The sequence below is a fragment of the Paramisgurnus dabryanus genome, chromosome 13 (assembly GCF_030506205.2).
Source record: "Paramisgurnus dabryanus chromosome 13, PD_genome_1.1, whole genome shotgun sequence".
In the NCBI taxonomy this organism is placed as follows: domain Eukaryota; kingdom Metazoa; phylum Chordata; class Actinopteri; order Cypriniformes; family Cobitidae; genus Paramisgurnus; species Paramisgurnus dabryanus.
In genome coordinates this window covers 27,412,813-27,439,917 of record NC_133349.1, presented here as the reverse complement: position 1 = coordinate 27,439,917, position 27,105 = coordinate 27,412,813, and the positions used below count along the sequence as shown (strand labels likewise).

At 37.8% G+C, this 27,105-nt stretch overlaps 1 protein-coding gene and 1 long non-coding RNA gene across 3 annotated transcripts in view; one reads left to right on the top strand and one right to left on the bottom strand.

Annotated features, from left to right (window-relative positions):
- The first annotated feature begins 739 nt into the window (after window positions 1-739).
- On the top strand, window positions 740-7,465 carry LOC141280033 (uncharacterized). The gene is made up of 4 exons (XR_012334832.1): window positions 740-1,158; window positions 4,806-4,911; window positions 4,993-5,164; window positions 6,264-7,465. It is a non-coding gene; the product is annotated as an uncharacterized lncRNA (long non-coding RNA).
- A 2,118-nt stretch (window positions 7,466-9,583) lies between these two features.
- Window positions 9,584-27,105, bottom strand: part of LOC135728162 (F-actin-uncapping protein LRRC16A-like) — a 145,587-nt gene continuing 128,065 nt past the window's right edge. The window contains exons 30-38 of one of the 2 annotated variants that reach the window (XM_065246287.2): window positions 25,809-25,875; window positions 25,457-25,650; window positions 22,933-23,045; window positions 22,343-22,802; window positions 20,905-20,953; window positions 17,860-18,090; window positions 17,678-17,785; window positions 16,962-17,087; window positions 9,584-11,275 (exon numbers count right to left, since the gene is read on the bottom strand). In XM_065246287.2, the coding sequence (XP_065102359.2) occupies window positions 11,106-11,275; window positions 16,962-17,087; window positions 17,678-17,785; window positions 17,860-18,090; window positions 20,905-20,953; window positions 22,343-22,802; window positions 22,933-23,045; window positions 25,457-25,650; window positions 25,809-25,875 (1,518 nt within the window). In that variant the 3' untranslated portion in view covers window positions 9,584-11,105. The remainder of the gene's footprint in view (window positions 11,276-16,961; window positions 17,088-17,677; window positions 17,786-17,859; window positions 18,091-20,904; window positions 20,954-22,342; window positions 22,803-22,932; window positions 23,046-25,456; window positions 25,651-25,808; window positions 25,876-27,105) is intronic. The other variant, XM_065246288.2, reaches the window with a different exon arrangement.

Genomic DNA, 27,105 nt, shown 5'->3' with positions numbered 1-27,105 from the left:
TAAGAATCATAGACAGTAAAAGATAAGAAATCCGTAAATCGTAGCAAGCCAGCCAATGCTTGTCAGTAGCCTACTGGTACTCGGTAGGTCCTCAAGATGGCGGCATAACGTAAAAAGTCACATGACTGAAACCCATGTATTAATCTACATGTGATCAACTAAAAAAATAGTTATTGTCTAGTTGGATAGTCAGACAGTTAGTGATTTCACACATAACTTACCGGTACTGGTGGTATAGTGATATTTGTAGTTTGTTTTCACTCTGTTCCAAACGCCATGTTTTCATGACGACTGACCAGAAAAGACGCACGTGATGTCATGTTTACATTACTCCCGATTGTTAAAATAAGTCTCAAATTAACGATAAATCATACAATAAACTTTAACAACGGAGACACACGTATGCAACTACCCACTGAGACGCACAAAACTGCATGCGTCTTGCGGAAGAACATTGTAACCAGCACTACTTCTCTCCGTTTAAGTCTATGGACGAGTCACCCAGGTACTGTACTACTCCGCAGCGCGCGGGTACCCGCCGGACTAAAATAATCCGAAAATAAACACTTATTATACGTCGTGTACCATGGTGATTCAGTATAAGATAAAAACACGGCTTGAAAGATTGATTCGTGATGTATTCGCTCATTATAAACATAACGTAAACATTTTGTAAGACTTGAACAAAAAAGTTGCATCACAACACTAACTGATTCTCTCTCTGCGTGTGTTTCGCGCTCGGGCTAAGCGATGCAGGTACAGAGAAGTAAAAGAAGAGGATGACACCATTTGCTAAGCGGGGAGGTTTTCATTTTCTACCTTAACATATACATTTTAAACCACAAACTACGGAGTATGTTTTGGACATTATTTAACCTTGTCAAAGACGAACGAACATTTTAGAATAAATACATTTCTTGCTCCAAGTTTTAGGGGTGCTGAGCTTCTTTTTAGGGGTGCTGAAGCACCCCTAAAAAGGGGCTAGCCTCGCCCATGGAAGCAAGCACATGATTTATAGTAAATAAAGTGCATCATCATGTCTAGACCTGTCATTTCTAGAGTCCTGCCTCTGTGTGGGTGGAGGAGTAAGGTGACATTTCGGCTAGGGATAAAAGCACTTCGAGTTTTGCTAACTTTTTACGACGAGACAGCAAAATGGTAAGCAAATACATATGCTACTAAAGAAATTTGTGATTATTTTGTGGCAATGATTGTAATTGTTTGTGGTTATTATAGTCTAATTCATTACATGATCTTTAGTGTAAAACGTTATCAATGACGCACATTAAATAGCGCGAGCTAAAAGGCTGCGTTCCATGCAGGTTTTTGAGCCCGTGAATTACGACTTCAAAACCACGAATCTGAACTGGGAGTATGCGTTCCAGGCAGCCTGTAACCCGTGTTTTTACAACAGTCTATCTGTGAAAGTGCACTGGAACGGCAGTCAAACCCGTGACTTCCCACCCATGAACTCGTACTAGATCGATGTACTCCCAGTTCAGAGTCGTGATTTAAGCCGAAAGTATACTCGGGACGTCCGCGTATGCGCGCCGTCCGCATGACGTCATTTTCGTCATCAGGAGGGTGCGCGGACGGCCGCGCGGACCGTCCGCGTGCAGCCCAAAATTTGAGACCGCGCGGACAGTGCGCGTACAGTCCGCGTACGACAGCGCATGCGCGTGAAAATATTTAGACAGGACACTCCACTATAAACAGTTATACAAAGGAAATAGACAGCATTTGCACACACACTATCGTTTTTCTTCTTTAACTTTTACTTCTTCCAAGAACAGAAAGCTGTGGAGCATGTTTGTTTGATTCCTGTTCTTTGTTGTCTTGTTGTTTGTTCTAAACTGTGTTTGCAATGGTGGATCAGTTACTTTTCTTCACCTATCCTAATGTTTTAATGTACTCTAAATGTCACTAAATCAGTGCTGCACTGACAGCCTGTTAGACTAATAATTTGAATAAGAAATCATTAGTATTGCGTATAGTGTCGAACGCGGCCTACCGCGTGTAGCCGCGGGGACTATACCCGGAAAGCTGCGCGGACGCGTGCGCGCGCGAGCCGGACGCGGAAAAAAAGTATACCCGGCCCATTAAGCCGAAAGTATACTAGGGACGTCCGCGTATGCGCGCCGTCCGCATGACGTCATTTTCGTCATCAAGAGGGTCCGCGGCCGGCCGCGCGGACCGTCCGCGTGCAGCCCAAAATTTGAGACCGCGCGGACAGTCCGCGTACAGTCCGCGTACAACAGCGCATGCGCGTGAAAATATTTAGACAGTGCACTCCACTATAAACAATTATACAAAGGAAATAGACAGCATTTGCACACACACTATGGTTTTTCTTCTTTAACTTTTACTTCTTCCAAGAACAGAAAGCTCTGGAGCATGTTTGTTTGATTCCTGTTCTTTGTTGTCTTGTTATTTGTTCTAAACTGTGTTTGCAATGGTTGATCAGTTACTTTTCTTCTCCTAACCTAATGTTTTAATGTACTGTAAATGTCCCCAAATCAGTGCTGCCCTGACAGCCTGTTAGACTAATAAATTGAATTAGAAATCATTTGTATTACGTATAGTGTCGAACGCGGCCATCCGCGTGTAGCCGCGAGGACTATACCCGGAAAGCTGCGCGGACGCATGGAAAACGCAGCATTAGTCGATAGCGAGTCCTGGTATACTTTTTTCCGCGTCCGGCTCGCGCGCGCACGCGTCCGCGCAGCTTTCCGAGTATAGTCCCCGCGGCTACACGCGGATGGCCGCGTTCGACACTATACGCAATACAAATGATTTCTTATTCAAATTATTAGTCTAACAGGCTGTCAGGGCAGCACTGATTTGGAGACATTTACAGTACATTAAAACATTAGGAAAGGTGAAGAAAAGTAACTGATCCACCATTGCAAACACAGTTTAGAACAAACAACAAGACAACAAAGAACAGGAATCAAACAAACATGCTCCAGAGCTTTCTGTTCTTGGAAGAAGTAAAAGTTAAAGAAGAAAAACGATAGTGTGTGTGCAAATGCTGTCTATTTCCTTTGTATAATTTTTTGTAGTGGAGTGTCCTGTCTAAATATTTTCACGCGCATGCGCTGTCGTACGCGGACTGTACGCGCACTGTCCGCGCGGCCTCAAATTTTGAGCTGCACGCGGACGGTCCGCGCGGCCGTCCGCGCACCCTCCTGATGACGAAAATTACGTCATGCGGACGGCGCGCATACGCGGACGTCCCGAGTATACTTTCGGCTTTAGACTGACAGGGTAGGAAAAAAATACCTCAAAGATGCGTTTTTGCCCAGATCAAACTTTACTGAAAATAAGTAATTTTTCCTCATTTGTATGTAACAGTTAGGCTACTTACAAAAAATTGCATGTCAGCAAGCAACAAGTGTCCCTCGTGTGAGAATTTTTTCAAAGGCTGGATAAATTATATGTAAAAAAGAAGTTGGCTGAGTCTATCAACAGCAGAACAATTTATATTTCTGATTATTAGTCAGCAGCACTGCACTGGTTCTAAACTCTGGTCTCGGGGACCCACTGCACATTTTGTATGTCTGTCTCACTACAAACTATGCAAAGGCTCCAGGACCGGAGTTAAGTGTCCTATAGCAACCTTCTTGTTACTTATGTATTACGGTAGTTATTTATGTACGTATAGATATATGCCAGTAAAATGTCAGTTGGCTCTAGAGTTGACGTTGCTTGTATCACGCGCTAAAGCAAACTACAGGACCCACAGGAAGGCGAGAGAGTCGTGTGTGCGGACCTTTACGCACTGTACTGCAGGGGCGGCGTTTGCGTATGGCAACTGCCATACCCTAGCATTCAGACAAAACACCAGAAATCAACAGCCTATAATGATGCTCATTAAAGATCATTTTAAATATTTTCAGTAGAACATATCTGAACATTGGTACATCACTAATATGGATAATTTACACGTGTGCTCGACTTGCTGCTATAATACAGGAACCGACATGCGGATGACATCAACGTGCCGCGAGAGCGGTTTGAAAGCAAACTCTTCCGATGATTTCTCGCCTCACCCTTGCGGTACTTTGACGTCATCAGCCTGTCGTTCTTGCAGCGCAGCTTGAAGTCCCTGCAGGAGGTCTCATGATGAACGCTGTTGTTATAATCTTTATTTTCGTAAGTAAAATCTTTTTTTTTTTTTTTTTAACATTCAAACAGACTCGGTTCTCCCCCACACTCGCGCTATGCTGCATACATTATTCCGGAAGTAATATGATTTGTTATCTGTGGATAAATAAACAGGTTCTCTTCCACTGGAAAATTAGCGCAGTCGAAGTGAATTGTATTAATTATTTGCGCGCATTTTTGAATATGGCCACTTGTGGAATAAAAACTGCACGACGACAAAAGGTAAGACTTGTTTTTGCATTTAGCCCCGTTTTACTAAGAGTTTTATTTAGTGTTTTAGTCTTATTTGGTTAAATACGCGTGCTCTATCACATCATTTATAAGTCTTTATTGTGAAGTGTTTATTGGCGGTTGTCATTAAACGTTTGTGAAGGGTATATTATCTTGTTTTAGTTTATCTGTTGCTGGAGTTGCACTTAGTTAAGAATTACAACATTTGAAAAGCATTTTAAACAACCATGATTTCTATTTTTGTTTTTATTTGTATTGCCTCCGTATTGTTGTCAGTAAGTGCACATCCGTGCAATCGTACGATTTTGTACAGGTTGGTGGAGTATGTAGACATATAACGTAATGTGGTTTCATAGATTAGTTATTTGAATGGCCTTCTTGTAAGAAGAATTTTTGCCATACCCTAGGTTTTCGTGAAACGCCGCCACTGCTGTACTGCTGCATCTCCTGTGGAGAACCAAGAAATACACGTCTGTGAATGTTATAGCTATTACTGGCAAGCATGTTCAGAAGGTATACGCATAATTAATTGTTGTGTTGCCTATGCTTTTTGTTTACAAATGAAACTGGAAGTATTTTTAATTGCGACCACAGGTGATACAAAATGCATGAGGTGTGTGATGGGAGCTCATTTTTACAAGTGGCATCATCGAGCGCACAGTACACAAAAGTGGGCGTCCATGGATTTGATTGTGGAGCTGAAGGAAACCAGTTGGCATGAAAACATACAGTGTATGCTCAAAGTGTCAAGACCTAAAGATTGCTGGTAAATTCACTCTTTATCTTTTTACCCTTATTTTTTCTTTATACACCTTATCACTTTTATTAAGTGTTACTTTATTTAGCAAATCTATATTGCCATACTTAGTTAAAAAAACTGACATATATAAGCCCATGTAATCAACAAGATGACATATCCCCCCAAAAATGAAAAATGTTGGGTTTAATAAAAAATATTATGTCAACAGGTTCCACACAATTTGTTTAAATAATGTCAACAAACAATAATTTAGTTCATTTTACAAAAGAAGTTTACAACAAAACAAACCTTAGTAGAGTCAACAAACAACAATTGAGTTAATTGCAGTGTTGGGGGTAACGCATTACAAGTAACGTGCATTACGTAATAATATTACTTTTCTGAAGTAACGAGTAAAGTAACGCATTACTTTATAAATGTACACATTAATATTTGAGTTACTTTTTCTAAAAAGTAATGCAAGTTACTTTTTTGTAGTTTACTTAATTCAATGAAAAAATATGTACTAAATTAAACTAAACGTAGTCACATTATGCACTCTATGCTTACATGCCTGTGCGGGAACAGTTTGTGTCAGAAACTGAGATGACAGGCCAAAGCTCGACATTTTTGTCATGAAATATGCAATTTCCGAATGCAGAGTTTTTCAGTGATAAAAACACCTGGAAGGCCTGAAAGAGATCAAGCCTCAACCAAGAAAAGTAACTAAAAAGTAAAGTAAGCATTGCTTTCCATGAAAAGTACAGTAACTAAGTAACACAATTAGTTACTTTTTTGGGAGTAACTTAATATTGTAATGCATTACTTTTAAAAGTAACTTTCCCCAACACTGGTTAATTGTACATAAAAATATAATTAACGATGAAAAAATTAGAATAATGTCATTTTATAAAATCCACCCCCTTTATTTAGGATTTAATAAGTTCCTAATCAATTAATCAGAACATATACATACAATACAACTCATCATATATACCTTTTTCAATTACAGTTTATCAAACATATCACAAATTGACATATTTGAAATGTCTGTTTGTTACTTGTTTGTTGTTAAAATCACCCAGCATTTTTGAAGCTGATCATAAACTTTTCTTTGTCAACTTAGTTGTCATGCACGTGAAAATGGACACAATTCCAAAAGGAGATTCATCCACCGAGTTAGTCATCCATTTGGTTATCAGGGAACATTTTAACAAGATGCATAAAAGTTGTGTTGATTTGTGAAGATCTTGATGCATAAAACCTGAATCATATCCTTTAATGATTACAGAGGTTTTTTGTGATAATCCAAAAGCCAATAGAAAAATCCCATGGACTTTATGTAGAGGCAACCAGTGTGAACTTCCAGGCTGGCCTACAAAAATACGTCATCGCTGCAGCACTTTATAGAGAAGGGTCTGTCTGTGTTCTGTAGGACTACAAGGAACACTAAAGAAAACTGGCAAATACAAGCACATGACACTTCCATTTCCACTCCTAAAAGCTAGCGAAATTAGTCAGTTTTGTTAGAATTGTTAATGAAATGTTACCTTTTGTGTTTGGTCCTGTGAATACAATAATACTGCATAGAATAAATATTTTATTTTATTTGCTTTGGCGGTCTCATAACAGGAAAATTGCTATGAGCAATTTTCAAATGTCACCCTTACCCCATGAAAAATGAACTAATGAACCAAATGTTTTTAACCTACCGTTATCTCAGATGTCAGTACTTTTTAGTTACTTAAATACTCATCATGTCAGAAGTGTCACATTCATAACAAAGAAATGACACATGAATACTGAAGCTCATCACAAGTGCACAGAGGACTTGACATTATGTTTTACAAAAAAATGGGGTGCTGCCTGAGATATTTGGTGACCCTAGGCGGAACATTCATGAATATTCATGAGTCTGCTGTTTTACGTTAAAGCTCCACTGAAATGATTAGTGCTCTATCATAGGATTATAAAAAAGCGACAGCGTAAAACTCTTTCATAACTGTTTACGTAAAACAAAATGTAGATTTTGTCTTGAGTTTAATTATTTTGTATTACACCCATTGATTTGCCATTACTAAAAGCTCCAACTAAATGAACCTACAGCCATTATGTACAGGCTATTTCTTGTTATACTGAAGGTCTTTTACAATTTTTTGTTTGATAACTTGTGTAAATGTGGTGGCATAATGTTGCTGGGGTTCAAAGTGAAATAAAGTAGCAAATTAAGTAGCTAAAGTAATGTACCATATAATAATTTGCACAGTTATGTCTGTAAAGAAATAAACTTATAATGTTTAAAATAGTACAATAAAGACATCAAATGATTTTGTTTTGAAGGTTTTATTTACATGTGTGTATATGATGTGTGTACAACAACAGAGGATTCAAATTGACATTCAGGACAAATAAACTCTCCAAACTTGGCCTGCTCATGACGTCCCGTCTGTGTGTGGATGTTGTTCTCCACAAATCAAGGCAAGCACAGGTTACCCAGAAGTTTCTGGTAAAAAACAATGTCACATTATATTCTTCATCACATGCATAGTCTTATATAAAATAAAACATATATATGTCCTTATTAATATAATGAAGATTTAAAAATGACTAATTTACAAGATCCATGTATTTACAACTACAATGCAAGTATACAAACTATTGTAAAAGTTACTTACCATGCACACAAATATCACACACAGTGCCATCAGGTGTGTGGTAATGTCACATACTTCCATGTGGCAGCCTTGGAAATCCCAAGAAACCCCTTTTCATTGAAGGAAGAAAAACTATTATAAAAGTTCCTAATATCTGATTTCTCCTCTCAGTGCTTTAATGCAGTGAGCAACTTCTTGCTGCTTTTACCATGGAAGTTTATGCAGGTTAAATAACCCCTTACTGAACATATTTTATCTGATAAAACATTGAATTACACTCTAAAAAATTGTTAATAAATAGTATTAAAAGCTTGTAATCATAGTGGAACCATTTTTAATGCTATATAGCACCTCCGTAGAACCTCAAGTGGTGCTAAAGCATGACCATAGCACCACATAGCATAATATGGTACTTATTAACTTTCCCCCATTTTATTTATAAAAAACGCCATTTATTTTATTATCATGGTTCATAGGTAATGTTCAAATCACTATGTGGTTTATTATTGTTTGATTAATAATTAAAATATTACCTAAATAAAGTCTAAAGTTGACAAACGAGGATTAGTTGGTGCTATATTTTTAGATCTCTGTAAAACCTTTGATACAGTCAATCATAAAGTTTTTGTTTCTAAATAGTTTAACTTACAGTTTTCATCTGATGCTCTATCGTGGATATCCTCATCTTTATCAAATAGAGAACAATGTGTAAAAATTAAAGGGTTTAAATCCTGTAACTTACATTATACAATGGGTGTACCCCAAGGATCAGTGCTGGGTCTCTTATTATGCATGGAATTAAAACATTTATGTTAAAAATTGTACATGGTACCTTTATAAATAAAGTAAATGAAATGACAACAAACATTGTGAAAATTTGCCACCTAATGTTCCCAAACATACAGCTCTAGAAAAATTAGGAGACCACTTCAAGATTATTTTCAGTTTTTCTAAGTTAACAATATAGAGGTATGCGTTTAAGTAAGACTATCATTTTTGTTTCATTCTGTCATCGACAACATTTCTGCCAAATTCCTAATAAAAAATATTTTATTTGCACCAATTTGCAGAAAACTGTTGGTTAATTTTTGCAAGGGATGTGACATAATAATCCATGAGCATATAAACAATAGTTGAACACAAATAATTGCAACTTTTGGTGTTGCAGTGTGTTGTTCCATGCGCCACCTGGTGGATACTCTGAGAAACAGAATATATTTATTAACTTTAAAGGGGAGATATCATGAAAATCTATTAAACTTTTTCCATGTTTAAGTGCTATAATTGGGTCCCTTGTGCTTCTATCAACCTAGAAAATGTCAAAAAGATCAACCCAGTAACTTAGTTTTGGTAAACATTTCTCTGCAAGCATGTAAAAATAGGTCAATAAAATTTGGCTCCCCTTGTGATGTCAGAAGGGGAAAATACTGCCCCTTAATCTGCACTATCCAACCACAGCACTGCCATTTAGTGCAGATATCAGCTCATTTGCATTTTAAAGGACACACCCAAAACAGCAAATTTTGGCTCCCACCTATAAAGTGTAAATTTTAACATGCTATAATAAATTATCTATATTGTTTTTTGAGCTAGCTAGAACTTCAAATACGTACTCTGGGGACACCAAAGATTTATTTTATATCTTTAAAATGTCTGCCAATGAGATAGATCTGCATAGATTTAAAAACAGGCCAATTAAAATCATAAAACAAGAACCAATATAATTTAAATATCTGTTTGATAAGTGATCACAATATGCTAAAAAAATTAATAAAACCCAACGAGTCATGCTAAATTTGTAAAATCAGTTTTAATTGAACTGACATAAATAGACACATAATAAGATGTCCACAACCCATAAAGCACGTAAGTGGAAAACATTAAAGAGTTGAACCCCCCAAAAAACCAGCCAATCAAAATACTGCATGACGAACAAAGAAAGAGTCTAAAAGACTACTGCCCAGAAGACGACACACCTTTAAAGAAAAACAGGATTTAATAACATATCAACACTGATTACTTACATTTAATTTCCCATAAAGAAAATACTAATCCATAGTGCCCAGCATTGTGCATTAACAAAATGATTAGAAATCGCCAAGCATCGTATCAACAAAATTTACATTCGAATATACGAGGAAGAGCCAGATGTGTTGATTAAAAAAGCGGCACTGATCGTCAGTCATAATAATATTAAAATGACAACTTCCACTATTTCAGCAGTGTGATTAGTACCTAGACCGTGTAGTCTGTGTACACTGTCATACATATATACCGCACACACACAAATATATATATATTAAATGTTAACATTTCAAAATCAAATACTTTATGTAATCTGCTTTTTTTCAACACAGATTAGGTTTAGTCCTAGACTAAACAGATTTCATTGAAAAATCATTATTAACAGTGCAGTTTATTTTAGTCAAGGCTTTCTGTCCTTGAAACTAACATATTGAGTATAATTTGCATATACATACACACACACACACACACACACACACACGCACATAGAAAAGCATATCGTACCACCGTACACATGCACACTCGCACACACACAATACATTCACACCCAAACATGCACATCAGACGTGTGACACAAAGTGAAAAAGCTTTGCACAATTAATAAAATTTGATTTGTTACGAAATAAAAACAAAAAGAACAACGCCAGTGTAATTCGACAGACCAGTGAAGGGAATACGAGACAGATGCACTTAAATCACTTATAACCAGAACAAACTCGGATAAGACAGATCTTGGAATGTCGACTGAACCTGAAGCAGATATTTCCTGATACTCGCTCTTAAACACATACTGTAATAGTTGTGTCTCCACAGTTTTATTTTCAAACCCAACAAAATGAAATGCGCTCAGTGTCCTGCTTTACTTGTTACAGTACAGTTTGACTAAGGCATACGGGTTTAACAGCCAGAACTGAATCAAAGATTCATATCAGAGATTCACTTGCTGCACTAAGAGAGAGAGAGAGTAAAGGGTATTTTAACACAGTGAAAGCGCACGCACATATGCACGCATAGTCTAACAGTGCTTGAGCCCTGATGCTAACTTATTACTCGATGTATTATAATGCAACAAAGTCTCTTCCTAAAGCAAGACACGTCATATTGCACTTCCATCTTTCTTTTTGAAGGAGAGAAAGAAATAAGCATGCAAGCATGCACACACACGTAGATTTAAAACTCGTGACCCGCACACAATCACACTTCCTGGTTATTTGAGATGCTACAGTTTGGAAAGGTGGCAAGATTTTGTATTAGCAGGACGGTACGGATGCACGGTTATGTGGTCTTTCTCATATAAAAATAAAGTCTTTATCGGGCTCTTCCCCGGATTCGGCAGATTTGCCGCTCTGATTCGAGTCCTTGCTGCTGTTGGCCGATGGGTTTTTACTCTTACTGCTGGTCTCTTCTGAGTTTAGCCGACTGGATTTCTGGGAGGTGTCGGTCGCTGTAGACGTCCTTACTGAGGAGTGGAAATATGTAGAACAGAAATGATTAATATAGCTTGAATTTTTTTTATTATACCAAAGAGTTGCAATAAGGTAGAAAATTGGTTGCGCTAATAGTTAATTACACCATCAACCGTGTTTGAAAAGAAAGTAAGATCTTTCATAGATCACTTCAAATAGGTGGTCATGTTTGTTTCAGGTGGTTTATTTGTTGTCTAGGCTAGTCATAGGAACCATGAATCCGATATGAGAGGAACACATGGGAAAACACAAACAGTGGACACAACACACTTATATATAATAGTTCACCCCAAACTGACACAAAATAAGGTTATGTTTACACAAGAACGATGTAGTAAAAACCTGTTTTTCCTTCACGCTTATGAAAAATTTCACGTACAAAGATGACAAATCCGCTGTATTACGCCTGATAGGCCAGTAGATGGCGATGTTACCTTGTAAAGAAACACGGCACGTCTGTGCACATACGTATTATTTTACAGAGTGATAAATACAAATAATTAAACACAGAGCAGTTTTCTTTAGACCGACGATGAGGTAGGTTTCTTACTACAAGTGACCATGGCCAATAAAGCAGCAAGATTTTGTAAATTTAGTTGGAAAAGCATTAATAAACTCAGTCCTATAGACCGCAACAGAGTCCTGCAACAGGCCGCATACCCGCGGGTACCCGCATAAAACGGGTAAATTGGCACGTTCCTGAAATTCACAGGCAGGGATGCAGGCGGTTAATTAACTCTGTGCGCGTGGATAGTAGCGCGAATGAAAATATGTGCAATATTTGTATGTCTTGTAAGGTGGTGCCAAACCCTGACAAAAGGTATTTCAAAAGCCAGCAGCAAATGGCTGAATCCACAGGGAACTGCTTCCTAATTCCTGTTGAATTATCATCTGAAACCTCTCTCAAAGAGTTCACATCTACCCCCCAAGAACACTACCCCAAGTTGTGAGACTGAAACCTCTCTCAAAGAAGAGTCACACACCCTACCACACGTTCTCATCCCCCTCTCCTCATGTTCTCAAAGCAAACTGTATATAACACCATTCACACAGACCTCTGGTCCCAGAAAATACCCGTAAAATTGCCAGACAAGCGTCTGTGTGAACAAAAACTCGTTCCGTTAATCTTCTGGGATGGTTGCCGGAAAGAGGACCTAGTAAGATACACGGGTAATCCTCTGTGTGAACAAGAAGCCGCAAGAATGCAGTAATGGGCGTGTCGTAGTGAGGACGCACGCGTCATCATCACAACACAAGTTATGGTTCAGCTCCTTACAACGAGAGATAACATGCATATAAAAATTCACCACGAGAAATGTTGCAAACTAGATTGAAGCAGTTATCAGGAAATGATATATGAGACGCATAAACAATGACGCACATGCCGTAGTGAGGACACGCGTGTCATGGCAACATGAAGTTGGTTCAACTCTTTAAAATCAGGGATTTACAACATTCACTACGAGAAATGTCAGCAAACTGGACTGAAGCAGATATCAGGTAAGTTAGCTCGTTACTTACTGCGTTGAAACGGAGATCATTCAGCAGCATTAAAGAATATCGCGTCACGTGCTCATTTGAGCTATATTAAACGAAAATACCCGCATGTCATCCCAACAATATCGTCCAGCTCCTCAAAATGCGGGTTTTAAATGCATATAAACAATCACGATGAGAAATGTCTGAAAACTGTATCAAAGCAGAAATCAGGGAGCTTGTCAAATATCCACTCAGAAGCTGAGATCATTCACCAGCATAGAACTGTGCGTTCACGCGCTCCTTTGTAGTCTTATCATAAACAAAAATCCACGCGAGTTGTTTCTGGAGAGAGGAATATTAAATACTTTGCAAACTTCAGATGCTGCGTAGAAGAGAGGGCGGGACTTTCAACAGGTCACGTGTCTTTCCGGGACCATCAGATGCCGTGTAAACTTGGCAGTGTGAATGAATAAAATATCAAGCGGTCCCGTAAAATTCCAGGATGCCTGTCCCGTGTATCTTACGGCATATCTGTGTGAAAAGGGCTTATGGAATGCTACATTCTGCAAACACATGTATCTGAAACTGGTCTTGTTTGGTGTTATATGAAGTGTTTTAATGCAAGTGGTACATCTGGGTTTATTAATATGACAACAGGATTCAATGTTAATCTGTGACAATAAATAAGTAAATTTAACCTAATGTTGGGAGACAACTCCCACCTTAGACATGTTGATCAATCACCAACTGTATGTATATTAGGCAACACCCCTGGGCTTACAAGAACCAATCAGCATGTCATATCACAATGCTTTGTTCTCTGGCTATTTAAGGAGATGTGTAGAAGATTTAGGCGGGACTTTCAATATCGAGAAATGCACCCCCATGATGCTGTCCTGGCACAGCATCATGTATTTTTATTTTACTTTGAGGAATCTGTAACCAGATCTTCATCTCTTTACCAGGTATGCAATGGTTTTTCGTTTGTTTCGTATTTGTAATTGGAATGTAAATTGGCTTCTGAATTATGTTTTCTTACCTGGTAAATAAATTGTTACATTTGTATTCATTCTATCTTCTCTGTTTCATTAACTATTCTAAGCTACTATAAGTATTACGAGATCCTTTATCACCATAAATCTACGACCGGGGTATAAATTCATGCTAATTGTCTATACCGATGAACTTAGAGGTTCAGCCATTACTTTACTATATGTGGACTATCAGATGATAAGTCAGGACCTCTGATCAGTATCTCTACTATAATTATAGTTTTGAGTTCTGTATTAAGTTGGATATAGTTGGCTGGGTTGCATAATATTTTCTAATGATAATTAAGGGCACGCCAGCATGGGGCAGTTGCTTCAACCATTTCCTCTGGTTACACGGATAGACTAATTATTTAACCCTAACTAAGTTGAGGGTAATTGTAATGATTATTCGAGGGCTATATAAGTCAGGACCTCTGGTGTGGTTGAGTTTATGGTTCAGAACCCGCACAACGGCCGGTGTGGGCTGATATGATATTGGTAATCGAATGAATGAGTCCAATGTTAACATGAGTAAATAGAATGGTCAAATGTTTATCCAAATTCCAAAATTACATCAATTTGATTCATATTACAATACGTTTCATATCTTTGGAGTCAGATACTAAGTTGCGTAATGTTAAAACCGGAAGCACCGGAAAAGACCGAATGCGCTATAAACCGGCCATGCCGTTTGGATTCCGTCGTTGGGCCAAACGGATGGATGGGGTCGTATTTGGACTCCTTACAGTCTAAATTACCGTTACACGCGCAACAGCAATATGACATTTGACCCATCACGTCACCACCACTGCGACAGTGCGACCTTTGTTGATGCTTCTTGTAGCCTAGTTGGAGCGAGCGTTATAGGAGTCGCATAAAGTTTTGCCGTTTGATAGCCGGAAAGCTGGGAAGGTCTTCTTTCAGGAAGCATTTAGAGACTTGTAGGAGCACAGCAGGGGTTGTGTAGGCAGGTTGTATTTTTTTCTTGTTCTTTTTTTATTAATAGGTCTATTTGTGTATAGTTATTATGTTCCATAGCTTATTTGGTGCCAATGGTAGGCTACTTGAATGGCGCAAAACAAAGCCAGTTAAGCTTGTTTCATTAGTCCATTCATGACGCTGTTGTGATGTTGAGAGAGGTACGAGATAAAAAATAAAGCACTTAAATTGGAATTATTTTAGCACGTGTGATTTATGCATGTACGGGTCGGGTAACGGGCCAAATATTAACGGGTCTGGACGGGTGCGGATTTAATTTTGATATTATCACGGGTGACGGGTCGTATCTGGTACTGAACTTTGCGGGTACGGGCGGGAGCGGGTTTTCAAAAATGGACCCATGTAGGACCGCAATGTTTTTTGTAAGGATGCACCAAATGTGAAACGATTCAGACGAAAATAGCAAAAAACTTAGGCTGAAGTTAAGGACAAAATTTACTGAACAATGACGTCTTGATAACGTTTTGCCTTTTCTCCAGGCCGCAGAAGCATGGCAGTGGGTTGTATTTTGTTGCACAATTCAGTCCACACAAACTTCCTTTTGATGCACTTATGACTAACTCACTAATGAATGTCTTTGTGTCAGTTTATTGTTTAAAATGGTCTAAAAGTGTGCGTTTCAAGTATGTAACGATGGCGCGTCACATGGATAGTGCAAGATGAGAAGATGTGGTTACAAAAGTACATATCTTTTATTTTATCATTTCGCTAGATAAGAGCTTATAACTCATTTAGAGCAAATCACTCTTAAATGATTTGCACCTTTTGAAGCTGCATTGAAATTGCAATTTTAAACTGCATTGAAACTTTTAACTGTTGGGCGGTCCAATAAAGTCCACTATATAAAAATGTTTCCTTTGTTCGACTGAACAAAGACAGACATAAACATCTTAAGCCGGGTGCACACTGTGAGATTTAAGCCAGGATTTAGCTATCTGGGACAAATTTTGAAATCCTAAAAGATTTCTGGAATCCCAGGCTAAAATCTGCCGTCTTTGATCGTTAGCTTGACATGTTCACAGACAGCCGATTTATGACCGTTGCGATAAAAATTATCCCGTTCAAAATTCTGGCAGTGTCAGAAATTTTGAGACACAAACCTGCTTTGTGACATCTCCCTCCGACAGACGACAAACAACAAATCAACAACAGGTAGACTGTACAGCAGGAGGAGAAACTTGTGGAGTTATGGAAACAATAAAGAGTGTTTGTACAACGTGTCATCGCAACTGTACCATGATAGGATAAAAATGAAGCAGCATGGAGAGAAATCGGGCTGGAAATACAAATGCCAGGTACTCGTCACCGGTAGATGTGGTTTCGGTTTGCAAGCCTTCGCTTCAGCGTGTTTTTTCCCAGCCGTCGACGATCGATGACGTAAAACTGCGAATGCGTTTGTTTGCGTGCGTCCGATTTTTTAAGTCTTTAAACTCGTACAGTCTGACATTGATGGAAACTGATATCGTATAGTGTGACATGGACTTAACTACGATCTTGATCGCACAGTGTGGCAAGCAACAATCCTAAAAGACTATGTCTGACCCACTTCATTACCCCGGCATATATATTTTTCATCCATGCCACACCCTATATATGACGATTACAATTACCGTCTGACTTTTATAAAAACAACATAAATTACGACAAAACATAAATAATTTATAACAATATTCAAACATAATAATACTTAAACATAAATATAAGACAAATACTATATCTTAAATGGACACAAAAAAAAGTTTCCTAAAACGCCATTGTCACATAAATGAACAGCCACACGGAATAAAAACGTTCTCGTTGTCGTGTAAACAATTTAAATTAATTGAAATCCGTAAAAAATCTTCCCCTTCACCACTACCCTCTTAAATGATTTGTGTTTGTAAATATTTCTCTACTGCATCATTCTGTGTGACCAATTTACAGTTTTGGATGAACTATTTCTTAAAAAAAAAATGAGACACTTGATACGAAAAATTGGAGACTTTTTATATCTAAACGACACCAACCATTTTTAGGGTCAGACAGATTGAACAATTTCAGAACATATCTGCTGCTTTTATGTAACTGCAAATTGTTAGAAAGGTGTCATTTAGATACAAAAATGAATCTTACATTTTAAATATATGTGAAAACTAAAGATGGCAGTGTGATGGCAGGTGAGAGGTCTGACCGGGCCTGGAGAGAGGTGTGCTGTGTTCCTCATGATTCCCGTCGTCTGTATGCTGATGTGCTGATCGATCTCTGCAGGCTGATATGCTTTTGTCCAGCTCAGAGTCTGGTTCAAACACGCTAATGTCTGCGAGGGGTCAAAGAGCACCGGGGCCGTCTTTAGTGATAAATGTGAGTATACAAACTTTACAGACAGCTCTTGGTGAACTTATTCAGGTGCTACTGTCCAGATAAAGACATACTATAGACTTAGGTGTTTACAAAAATGCAAATCTCTATGCCCTTATAAAAAAAAAATTTTGCCGTGAGATCTTGACTATTGAACTTGAATTGAGAAGATTATTAATGATTCTGTCAGATTTAATCAAGCTTTTGTAAAATTGCAGGTCAGGCCACAATGTGCAAATGAAAACAGTGACAGCTTTAAGACAAAGATGACTGATGGATTATTTGTAATGAAAATGCAGAGAGACATGAGAATGACGACAGATATGACAAACATTTACTCAAGCAAACAGCACAATTCGCTAGATTTTGAATAGTTTGAAGTTTGCTGAATACTATGCATATGCTGAAGCTCCCATGTTATATGCAAGAATATGAATGAACACAACTACACTGAACTGTAATAGTAAATGTACAATGATACCGCTGCTTTAATAAGTTCACCCTTGTGTAAGTTTAAGCTGACTTGCATGTAAGATATAAAATCTGTACCTTCCTGAGCAGAGTTTTTGCTGGTTTGTGATGGACTGCTGGGTCCTTCTTTCTCCGAGAGTCCCTTTCTCAATCCTGCGCCCTTAGCAGGAGAATCAGAGCTCTCATCTGAGGGAAAGAATTACATTTGGTTGTAGAAGTCTTCATTAAAATGGGTTAGGTCCCAAAATCTGGTTTCCTACCTATGCTTCTGACACTGCTGGTTCGTGGTTTTTGAGGGATTGCAGGCCGTGCAGCTAGGGCTGGTTTGGTGCCTTGCGATGGGGGTTTGGGGCTTGTGGGGGTCAGGGTGGATGATGAAGTCCTGGGTCTCGGTGCTGTTTCAGGCTTGCCATCCCGAGAGACTTTATCTGCAGAGCTCGACTCAGTCTTTGTTATTCCTGAAGAACGGGTCTCGGGAGCCTGTCCTTTTACTGATACAGCCACGGAGTAAGAGAAAAAAAATGAGAGATTGTCACTGTGTTTTGTATTGTAAAAGATATTTTACCTTAATTTATACACGGGTCGTTGGAATGCTTGATTCTGATTGGCCAGTCACAAGATTTGCAGTTTTTTTTAAATTCCAAGATAACTACTGCTCAAAACTAATAACACACGGTAACCCGGATGCTGCAAATCACACTGACAGGTGCAGTTTAATTTTACACAAATGTCTTTTAGTAACATAAATGATATTATATTTACAAATGATTAAACTAAATAGCATGTTTTTGACATTTGAACGTCTCATCTATTCCTAAAACCGAAAGTAAATGGGAAGGTATGCATTTGTTAAAAATGTGCTAATAAAATATTTCAAATTAATATTTAATGCTCCTTACCTTACTTATGAGGTAAATAGCCGTATAATAAGCAGGATAATGTATAGGCAACCGGGTTGTTAATGCAAAATAAGCTTCCTGATCATGCTGTACTGCACTGCGATAACATAACCAGCTGTCTATACATTATCTCTAACATAACAGCATAAAACATCAACCAGCACACAAAAAAAATAACTTAACTACAACCATCATTGTACAGTACTAATAACTTCCAGAAAATTGTGACCCTGGACAACCAAACCATAATGTCCAATATTTTTTAATTGAGTTAATAAATAATCTAAAAGCTGAATAAATAAGCTTTCCATTGATGTATGGTTTGTTAGGATATGACAATATTTGGCCTAACTATTTGAAAATCTGTGGGGGCAAAAAAAATCTATAATTTGTATAATTTTGACCCATGCAGTGTATTGTTGGGTATTGCTACAAGTATACTCGTGAGACTTTTGACTGGATTTGTGGTCCAGGGTCACAATTGTAACAAAGTAACAATAAAGTAAAAAACAATGTTTTACATGAGGCTGTTAATTTACATGGCAATGCCATTTTGGGGGCCTAAAAATACAAACTTTTGAAAATGTGTTTCAGAGTGCACCTAATTGCATTTGAAAGGACACTGATTTTGTAAACTACTGTATAATAACGTGAATAGGTGAAAATGTTGACATCACGCATATGTATTATATGTTCAGACATCATGTGACTGCGACAACTACTGGCCTGGCATGTAAATAAGGTGTTTTAATCGTTTTTGTAGATTTTAACATCATTATACGTATACGAAAGGAAAAATTGTATGATTTTTTATTTTGATGAAAACAAAGATTTTTTTTATAAATAATGTTAAGCACACAGTTGATGGTGCCCATTAAAATTCATCATATTTGTTTTTCCTTCTATGAAAGTCAATGGTTATAATCAGCTGTGTGCTTACCATCATTTATTAAAAAAATCTTCTTTTATTTTCATCAAAATAAAAAAAATCATACATGTTTCTCCTTTTGTATAAGTAGAGATGTTCCGATACCATTTTTCTCTTCCCGATACCGATTCCGATACCTGGGCTCAGGGTATCGGCCGATACCGAGTACCGATCCGATACCTGGGTGTGTCTCTGTATAATATACAGCTGTACATACTACTAGCCCTGTATGAATGGATATAACTGTTTTATGGTGTGCTTCAGACTTATTCCTGTATAAAACATTAACAAATACATACAGTGAACTAGTATTTTTATTATCTGAAAGACATTTAACAGTAATATTTATTTTTCTTATGAGTAAATCAGCCACAAATCTAACACTGTAAACTGAAAGGCTGTTTTAGTTTTAGAATTATTGGAAAAATCTGTGGAATTCTTCGGGATGGTTTTAAATTAAAGAATTTAAGCAATTAAAGAATTTAAGCTATTAAATAGTACAAAATTGCATCTAAAATAATTACTTTTTAAAGGCTTACAATTAAAATGAATACACCAAACCAATGAGGAGTCTGAATTAAACTGGACCAACATGAACCAGATAATGTGCTTGTCAAGATAGAATTATAGTTTGTAGCCTAAAATGACATATATTATTGTTAATATATATTATAGCAAAATAAAAGCTTGTGTTACTACGTTCTTATTATGAATTAAGCACGTATGAAGATAATTTCATCATTTTTACAACGCAATGTAAACTAACAAGAGCAGTCTTGTAAACTGATTTAAAAAGATGATGTGTGCTGACTTTTGCGTCACATAGATGACAGAGACAAGTAAGATCTGCGGTTAAACTCAGTGGTAAGTTTTATTTCATCTCATATATCAAACGGTTCATACTCTTACCATTAAAACAATCACAGCAAACAGCACGCGCAGGGTTCATGTACTTGTCAATGCTGCTCACAAACGAATGAGGGTATGTGTGCTTGTTGTCAATGACATCTCAAATCTCAAGCGCGGGGTATGTGTGCTTGTCAATCACGGGCATTAAATCTGCGGAGTTCTCCGTGGAAATCTGCGGGCGCGGATTCCGTTGAGACATGTCAATGTTTTATTAGTCTGAAATACTTACAAACAGCGGACATACGGCTGCATGCTTTCATTCCTTCGCCGCTCTAAGTAAACAATGGTTGCGTCACGCGTGTGGTAACTTCCTGGTGTTCTCATTCAGAGCAGCGAAGAAGAAATGAGTTTCGCTTTGCAGCGTTAGCTTTAGTGTTAGCTATAACGGGCATAACTAGGTTTATTAAGAAAATGGTATCGGATCGGTACATGGGTTCAAGTACTCGCCGATTCCGATGCCAGAATTTTTTGTGGTATCGGCCGCATTTCCGATACTGGTATCGGAATCGGAACAACTCTATGTATAAGTATAATGATGTTAAAATCTACGAAATCAAATCAGAATTTACCTGATGAGGGTCCATCCATCTTGTCTGAACTAGATGATGACTCCGATACCTGGAAAAAGATCATTGACACCAAAATTGGTCAACCATATAAAAAACAACAACAAACTGGCTTAATTTCTCCAGTATAACTTACAAGCCAATTAGTACAATTACAATTTAATTACAACAAGCCAAATGACCAATAAGATAACTATTTAAAGGTCTTTCAAGCCATTTATATCGTTTTAGTCTTTACTGAGAAAAGGTCAGATGTAACACCATATGTAACTGTATAAGCTGCATGTTTTTAGGAGCTTATCATGGTTCACGGAATAGGATCAGATTCAAGACAGACTGATCTGTCAGATACACTTGGGTCTCATAAGACGTACTGACTTTAATAAAGCTTTTGCTTTATTTTAGAATGAGGGTGGTCCTTATAATGGGTCAATTTTTGAACTGTCCCTATAATATCTAGAGGTTGCTCAAAGCCTTTAAATATCTCTGAAATCACATCTTTTTGCAAAAACTGTACCATTTAAAAACACACAACACACATAAAACTTGCTTCTTGGAGGGTAACTTTGTTCCAGTTATTCGTGTTGCTTCAGCTTTTGTCTCAGTGTATGCTTCAATCACATTGAAGCTTTCTTCTTTGAAAGACATATCACAACTAAAACAGGACTTTTAATTGCATGGAGCATGGTCAAATAAGTCCATTGCTGCCATAAGTATATTTTATAATTCAACAACTATACATGCTAGCACAAAGTATCACATAATGTGTTAAACTTCAAAGGTCTTGAGCAACCTCTAAATATTAATTAAAATTGAAAAAAATGTGCCCAATTTTTTTATTCAAACATATTGGTTGGGTGTGAGCATGAACTTTTAAAAGTTGAAAAATAAGTACCACCCTAGCCATCATGCTTTAAGGATTGTCCATAATCAGGAATGGGAATTTTGAATGATTTCACACATGCACGCACACAAAGTTCAAATCTACTTTAAGCACTGTCAGATACAGTAAGTGCTTGGTGTGCAGTTAAAAGTTTGGCTAATATCATCCCAGCCGTTTAACCTTGACATTATTAGCTGAGTATTGACTTTACAACAAGTGTTTTTTATTATGATTATGAATGAGCTTAGTGCTCACTCTTTATGCATTTTGCTTATTCAGTGAATCTGTTGGAAATGTTCTGGCAAGGCTTAGTGAAGCATAAAGTATGCTGGCCATTTACAGTGTCTTATTTAATTAAAGTATAATCTAATTTATTTCAAGGGTGCCTGATGACAATAATCTTCTAGTGACCACATGGTGGTGCTGCTTTGCCATGCAGGAAAAACATCAAAAGATTTCACAGACATGGTCAAATACTTGGGCAAACTATACCTTTAGCAAAAACCCCAGTCTGAGTTCAAAGGATATAAAATATATACACTTCACACAAAGACTTACCTTATGAGAGCTAAAGGGGCTTCTCTTCTCCTGTTTGGCCTTCATTTCTGCCAGCAGTCCACTGCCAATCACCTGCACGCCGTACCTGCGGTTGCCCTGAGGACTTCCCTCTGACAACTCAGAGTCCACAGAGTCCGGCGTCTTCGGCTCCTCGGATCGCTCCGAGCCGCTGCTGTGGTTTGTGGGCGGAGTCTGGGATTTTGCTTTAATGTCGGGCGGTGGGCTCCGGACAGAACCCTTAGGGGACGAGGGTTCCTCTGCAGCTAAAGGAGCCGCTTGACTCGGGACAGGGGAGGGTGTTGGGGCTTGAGCTGCAGCGGAGCTTTGGTTCTTATCCTTGTCCTTCTCTTTGTCTTTATCTTTGCTGGAACGTGACTTGATGAGGTTAAGAAAACCACCCTTGCGAGATTCACGTTTCTTATCGCCGTCTTGAGACTCAGAACCTTTTAGGGATGATCGTCTAAGGGAGACAAAGTACATTTTTGAGTAAAAACAAAACAAAAGGACATCTAAATAGTTAAGCAATGACTAGATGTCACGGATAGGTGACATGTATGGATTTTGTTGCTCTAGTTCTGTACAGTACTTACTTATGATCATTTACTTTGGTGACTCTTTTAGAGAAAAACTCCTCTACCCCTTCATCTACTCTTCCCATGAGGCCGTTCTGCTCTCCTTCATGAGATGGAGCGCTGCTGATTGGCTACAGGGTTAAAAACCAAGAGACCATTAATGAAAAAAAAAAATCTTAACAAATCACAACTTAGCCTCTTATGGTCATTTGTGACCCTGGACCACAAAACCAGTCATAATTCGCATGGATATATTTGTAGCAATTTTTTTTATGCCAAATATCATATAGATATATAGCCAGATAGATAGATATATAGATAGATAGATAGATAGATAGATAGATAGATAGATAGATAGATAGATAGATAGATAGATAGATAGATAGATAGATAGATTTAATTATAAAGGCGATTTTCTTAGTATTTTGATTTTTTGCACCCTCAGATTCCATATTTTGTGTCTTGGCCAAATATTGTCCAATCCCAACAAAACATACATAAATAGAAAGCTTATTTATTCTCAGTTAAAAAAAGTACCCTTGTGACTAGTTTTGCGGTCCAGGGTCACATGTGTAAAAAAAATACAAAATGTCAGATTTTATTCTTTACTTTGAATTTAAACAGTTACTTTCTAAAGGCTTAATTAAATGTGAATATAATATTTTATAATGCGTTTCTGGCATGGTAAAACGTCTGAAAAGAGTCCACATTAAAGCACTTCACAATGCTGGATGGTCTTTGAGATAAATAGACAAATTTGTTAAGCACTGTTTGTAAAGAATTAGCATTCAAACCTGTCTCCATACCTTACCACGATTCACAACAGCACACCTATAAAATTATTTATTAAGTGCTTTCGTGTATCGGATTTCACTGGAAATAATACGTAAATATAACTACGTAAAGTTAGTTACAATTAAAAATTTTCTAAAAGAAAACGGCAAACGTTACAGATTGCAGCTTTAAAAAAAAACAATTAATTTTTTTTACAAAAGTTTCAAAATAATAGATGGAATTAACAATACAAAGTTAAAGTTGCTTTTCCATCATCGTGTTTTTTTCCATTCCGTGCCGATCCGTCCAGACTGGTACAGTTATGGTTTTATTTCATGCTGATAATAACGATAATAGCTAATGTAATACAAACATGTCAGTCATTGCACGTTGGTACTTGCAAGAGTTTACAGACAGTATGCAATGTAAATACATGAATTATCATTTATTTTAGTTTGTTTTTAGGACTTTACTTTTTACCTGATCTGTGTTTACTCAAATAACACACTTTATGTGCTATAGAGAGATAATTTTAGGGTGTTTTCCTCTGTTTTCCTGATGCGTTTTCTCCGTTGTTTTGGTTAGTTTAGTCAAATGTGAACACTGCAATCACCCTCGGGTCCGCACCAAAACAATCGCTCCGAGACCGCCTGAATGAAGTGGATCTGGATCAGTTCGCCAAAAGTGTGAAAGCAATCCGACCCAATGGACCAACGAACATTTATATGATTTATAAAAGACAAATGAGACGCACTCTTTATAAATGAGACCCCTGGTGAGCACGTCAACGCCATTCAAATGCAAAGCGCACCTGTTCTTAATAAAATGCTCTTTTCTGAAATAGGTCAATGTAAGAATGTTGTCCCACCTAAATTTTGATTCTTGCTCAAAATAAGGAAGTATTATAACTGGTGTTACAAAAAAGCCACACAATTATGCCGCAAATCTGCTTTGGATGACAGCTTTGAGCGGAATCCCGGAAAATAAACAGATGCACTCTGACCAATTAAAGGAGAGTTTACCTCCACATGACTTTTATGTACAAAGTCTGCTCTGTTTGAAAATATTGCCTATTGCGAACCGAACCAAAATGAAATTGCAACATTGTAGGGACTTAACCCCCAGTTTGGGAACAATTGATCTACAGGTCTGAAAACACCCTTAGAACGGCAACAGACGAGTTACCATCCTGAGTGGTGACATCACTGCACGCATTCAATCAACACAATTCCAAGAATTCCGGGCTGAGAACGGTTTGTAATCGTGCCTTGCCGAACCAGGCACAAGTGGAAACATAACTGTAACCTTTCTTTACCATTCTTAGAAGAGTTCTGCCCAATGGTGAAAAAGTGTGATAAGTGAATCTGTGTTTAACGTTTTATAGCTATATAACAACAATAGTTTAGATTCCAGGAAACCAGTCACCTCGTGTTTTCCTGAGTCTACACAGCCCAATCACTGGACTTGCATAACCACATTACCTCAAGTAACGTTACGCAAGAACCTTCCAAAATAAAGCATAACAACCAAAGCTTAAAGATATTTGTCAGGCTGAAATGCATTTCTTATGAAGGGCCGGGTGAATTTGGGCTATGATCATTAAGATAATTCCAATAAATGTCAAGTCTGCGAGACAGCCTTTGCCACAAGACCATTAGAGAGAAAGTTACATTTGTATAGTAATGGTTTCTCATATAACTCACAAAACATAAAAGACATTCAAGAAAATCTGAAAATGACATTAAAAATAAAGTGCAATGAGACTTACTGGAGTTTTACCGGAATGGGTCTTTTTATTCCTCTTGGGTCTCAGTTTGGTGTAGTGTTGTAATTTTTTACATTCCTCAGACGGAAGTTCTCCCATGGCTGTTGACGGCCTTTTATCCAGTTTAGGAGGTGGGGAGGGATCTTCTATGTGTATAGGGACATCTTCAAGAGCTTTGTCTAAATCAAATTCCATTTCTGATAAGCAGAAGAAAAAGCCTAATGTCAACAGGCACAGCCCACTTGTTATTTAAAGTCACAAAAAACATGTTTGATGAATGACAAAGGATCTGTATGGCAGACTTCCATATCTTGGCATTCCCTTCAATGCATTTCCTCAAGTATTAAAAACTCACCAAACGCTCTGGAGACCGGCCTTAGCATTCGACTGTGAATGCTCTTCCTCTTAGACTTGGGCGTCATCTGTAAGACACAGATAAAAGCATTGAGATACAGCAAATACTGTGTCATCCGGAAAAAAATGGGAAAATAACAAATACGAATGAGACCCATACTATTATTGCTATTACAGGAAGGGATGGTGCTATCAACATTTGCAGAAACTGAACACAAACCTCAAATATTTACCACAGAGTGACTTTGGAGGCCCAAAAATGTTCAAGTGATTCCAACCATTTTAAACCCAAAAAGAAAAACTAAACAACTCCCATACTTTCATCACAACTGATGTTTTGCTCTTGTACTGCAAGGATCATACTATGGAAAAAACTAGGGATGCACCGATACAAAATTTCAGTACACATAGGCTGTTTTTAAACAATCTGCAAATATTGAAAAAAAATCTTTTATTTGCCAAGGCTAAAATTTTGGTGCATCCCTAAAAAACATTTAAATGTTCAAAAGAATTTAAGAAAATCATGATTACTTTACTCAACTGAAAATAAACAGGGCATAGTTTGATAAGATACTGAGGGTTTTATTTATGCAGATTTCTTTAGTCATGAGTGGCCAAAAAGGTAAATTCTCATCGGAAAATTCATCATCATGGGAAATTACATATGAGTCCTATCTGAGATTGCATGGATGAAAAAAAGAGCGTCTGAAGCTAGACGTATAGTGCCATTTTTACCCTTACCGAGGGTCAGCGCACCGCCAAATTTTTGTAACCGTGCATACTTTGTATGCATAGTGCATGTGCAAAATGGAGAATGTAGTATGTAGCCCAGGAAATGTATTTAATTTTGATACAATGTGTATGCATCGAACGTCTGTGTACAAGTCAAACTATACTTTGCAAGGCTCAGGGTTCCCACACCTTAGTTAAGCTCAAATTCAAGGACCTTTCAAGGACTTTTCAGGTACAATACCCTCAAATTCAAGGACTAAATGTGGGGACACATTTCAAGTGAGAGCAAGGTTACATTGTGTTACCTTTTAAGATACATTGTTACAGATCCCTTTCGAGGGAACTTGCGCTGTGTCACTGCGGTGACACTTTGGGGACGCCTCCAGGGGTAAGTGCGTCTGAATGTGTATATCAAATTCAACCAACGGTGAGGCTTAACGACAAAGAACAGGTGACGCGGGAGCCAGGAAGTATATCACTATCTGAAATATTGCCAAAGACGGCGTTACAGGGACGCAGGAAGTATGGGAAGAGAGAAGCAGCGTCTCGTTCCTATTTCAGGGAAC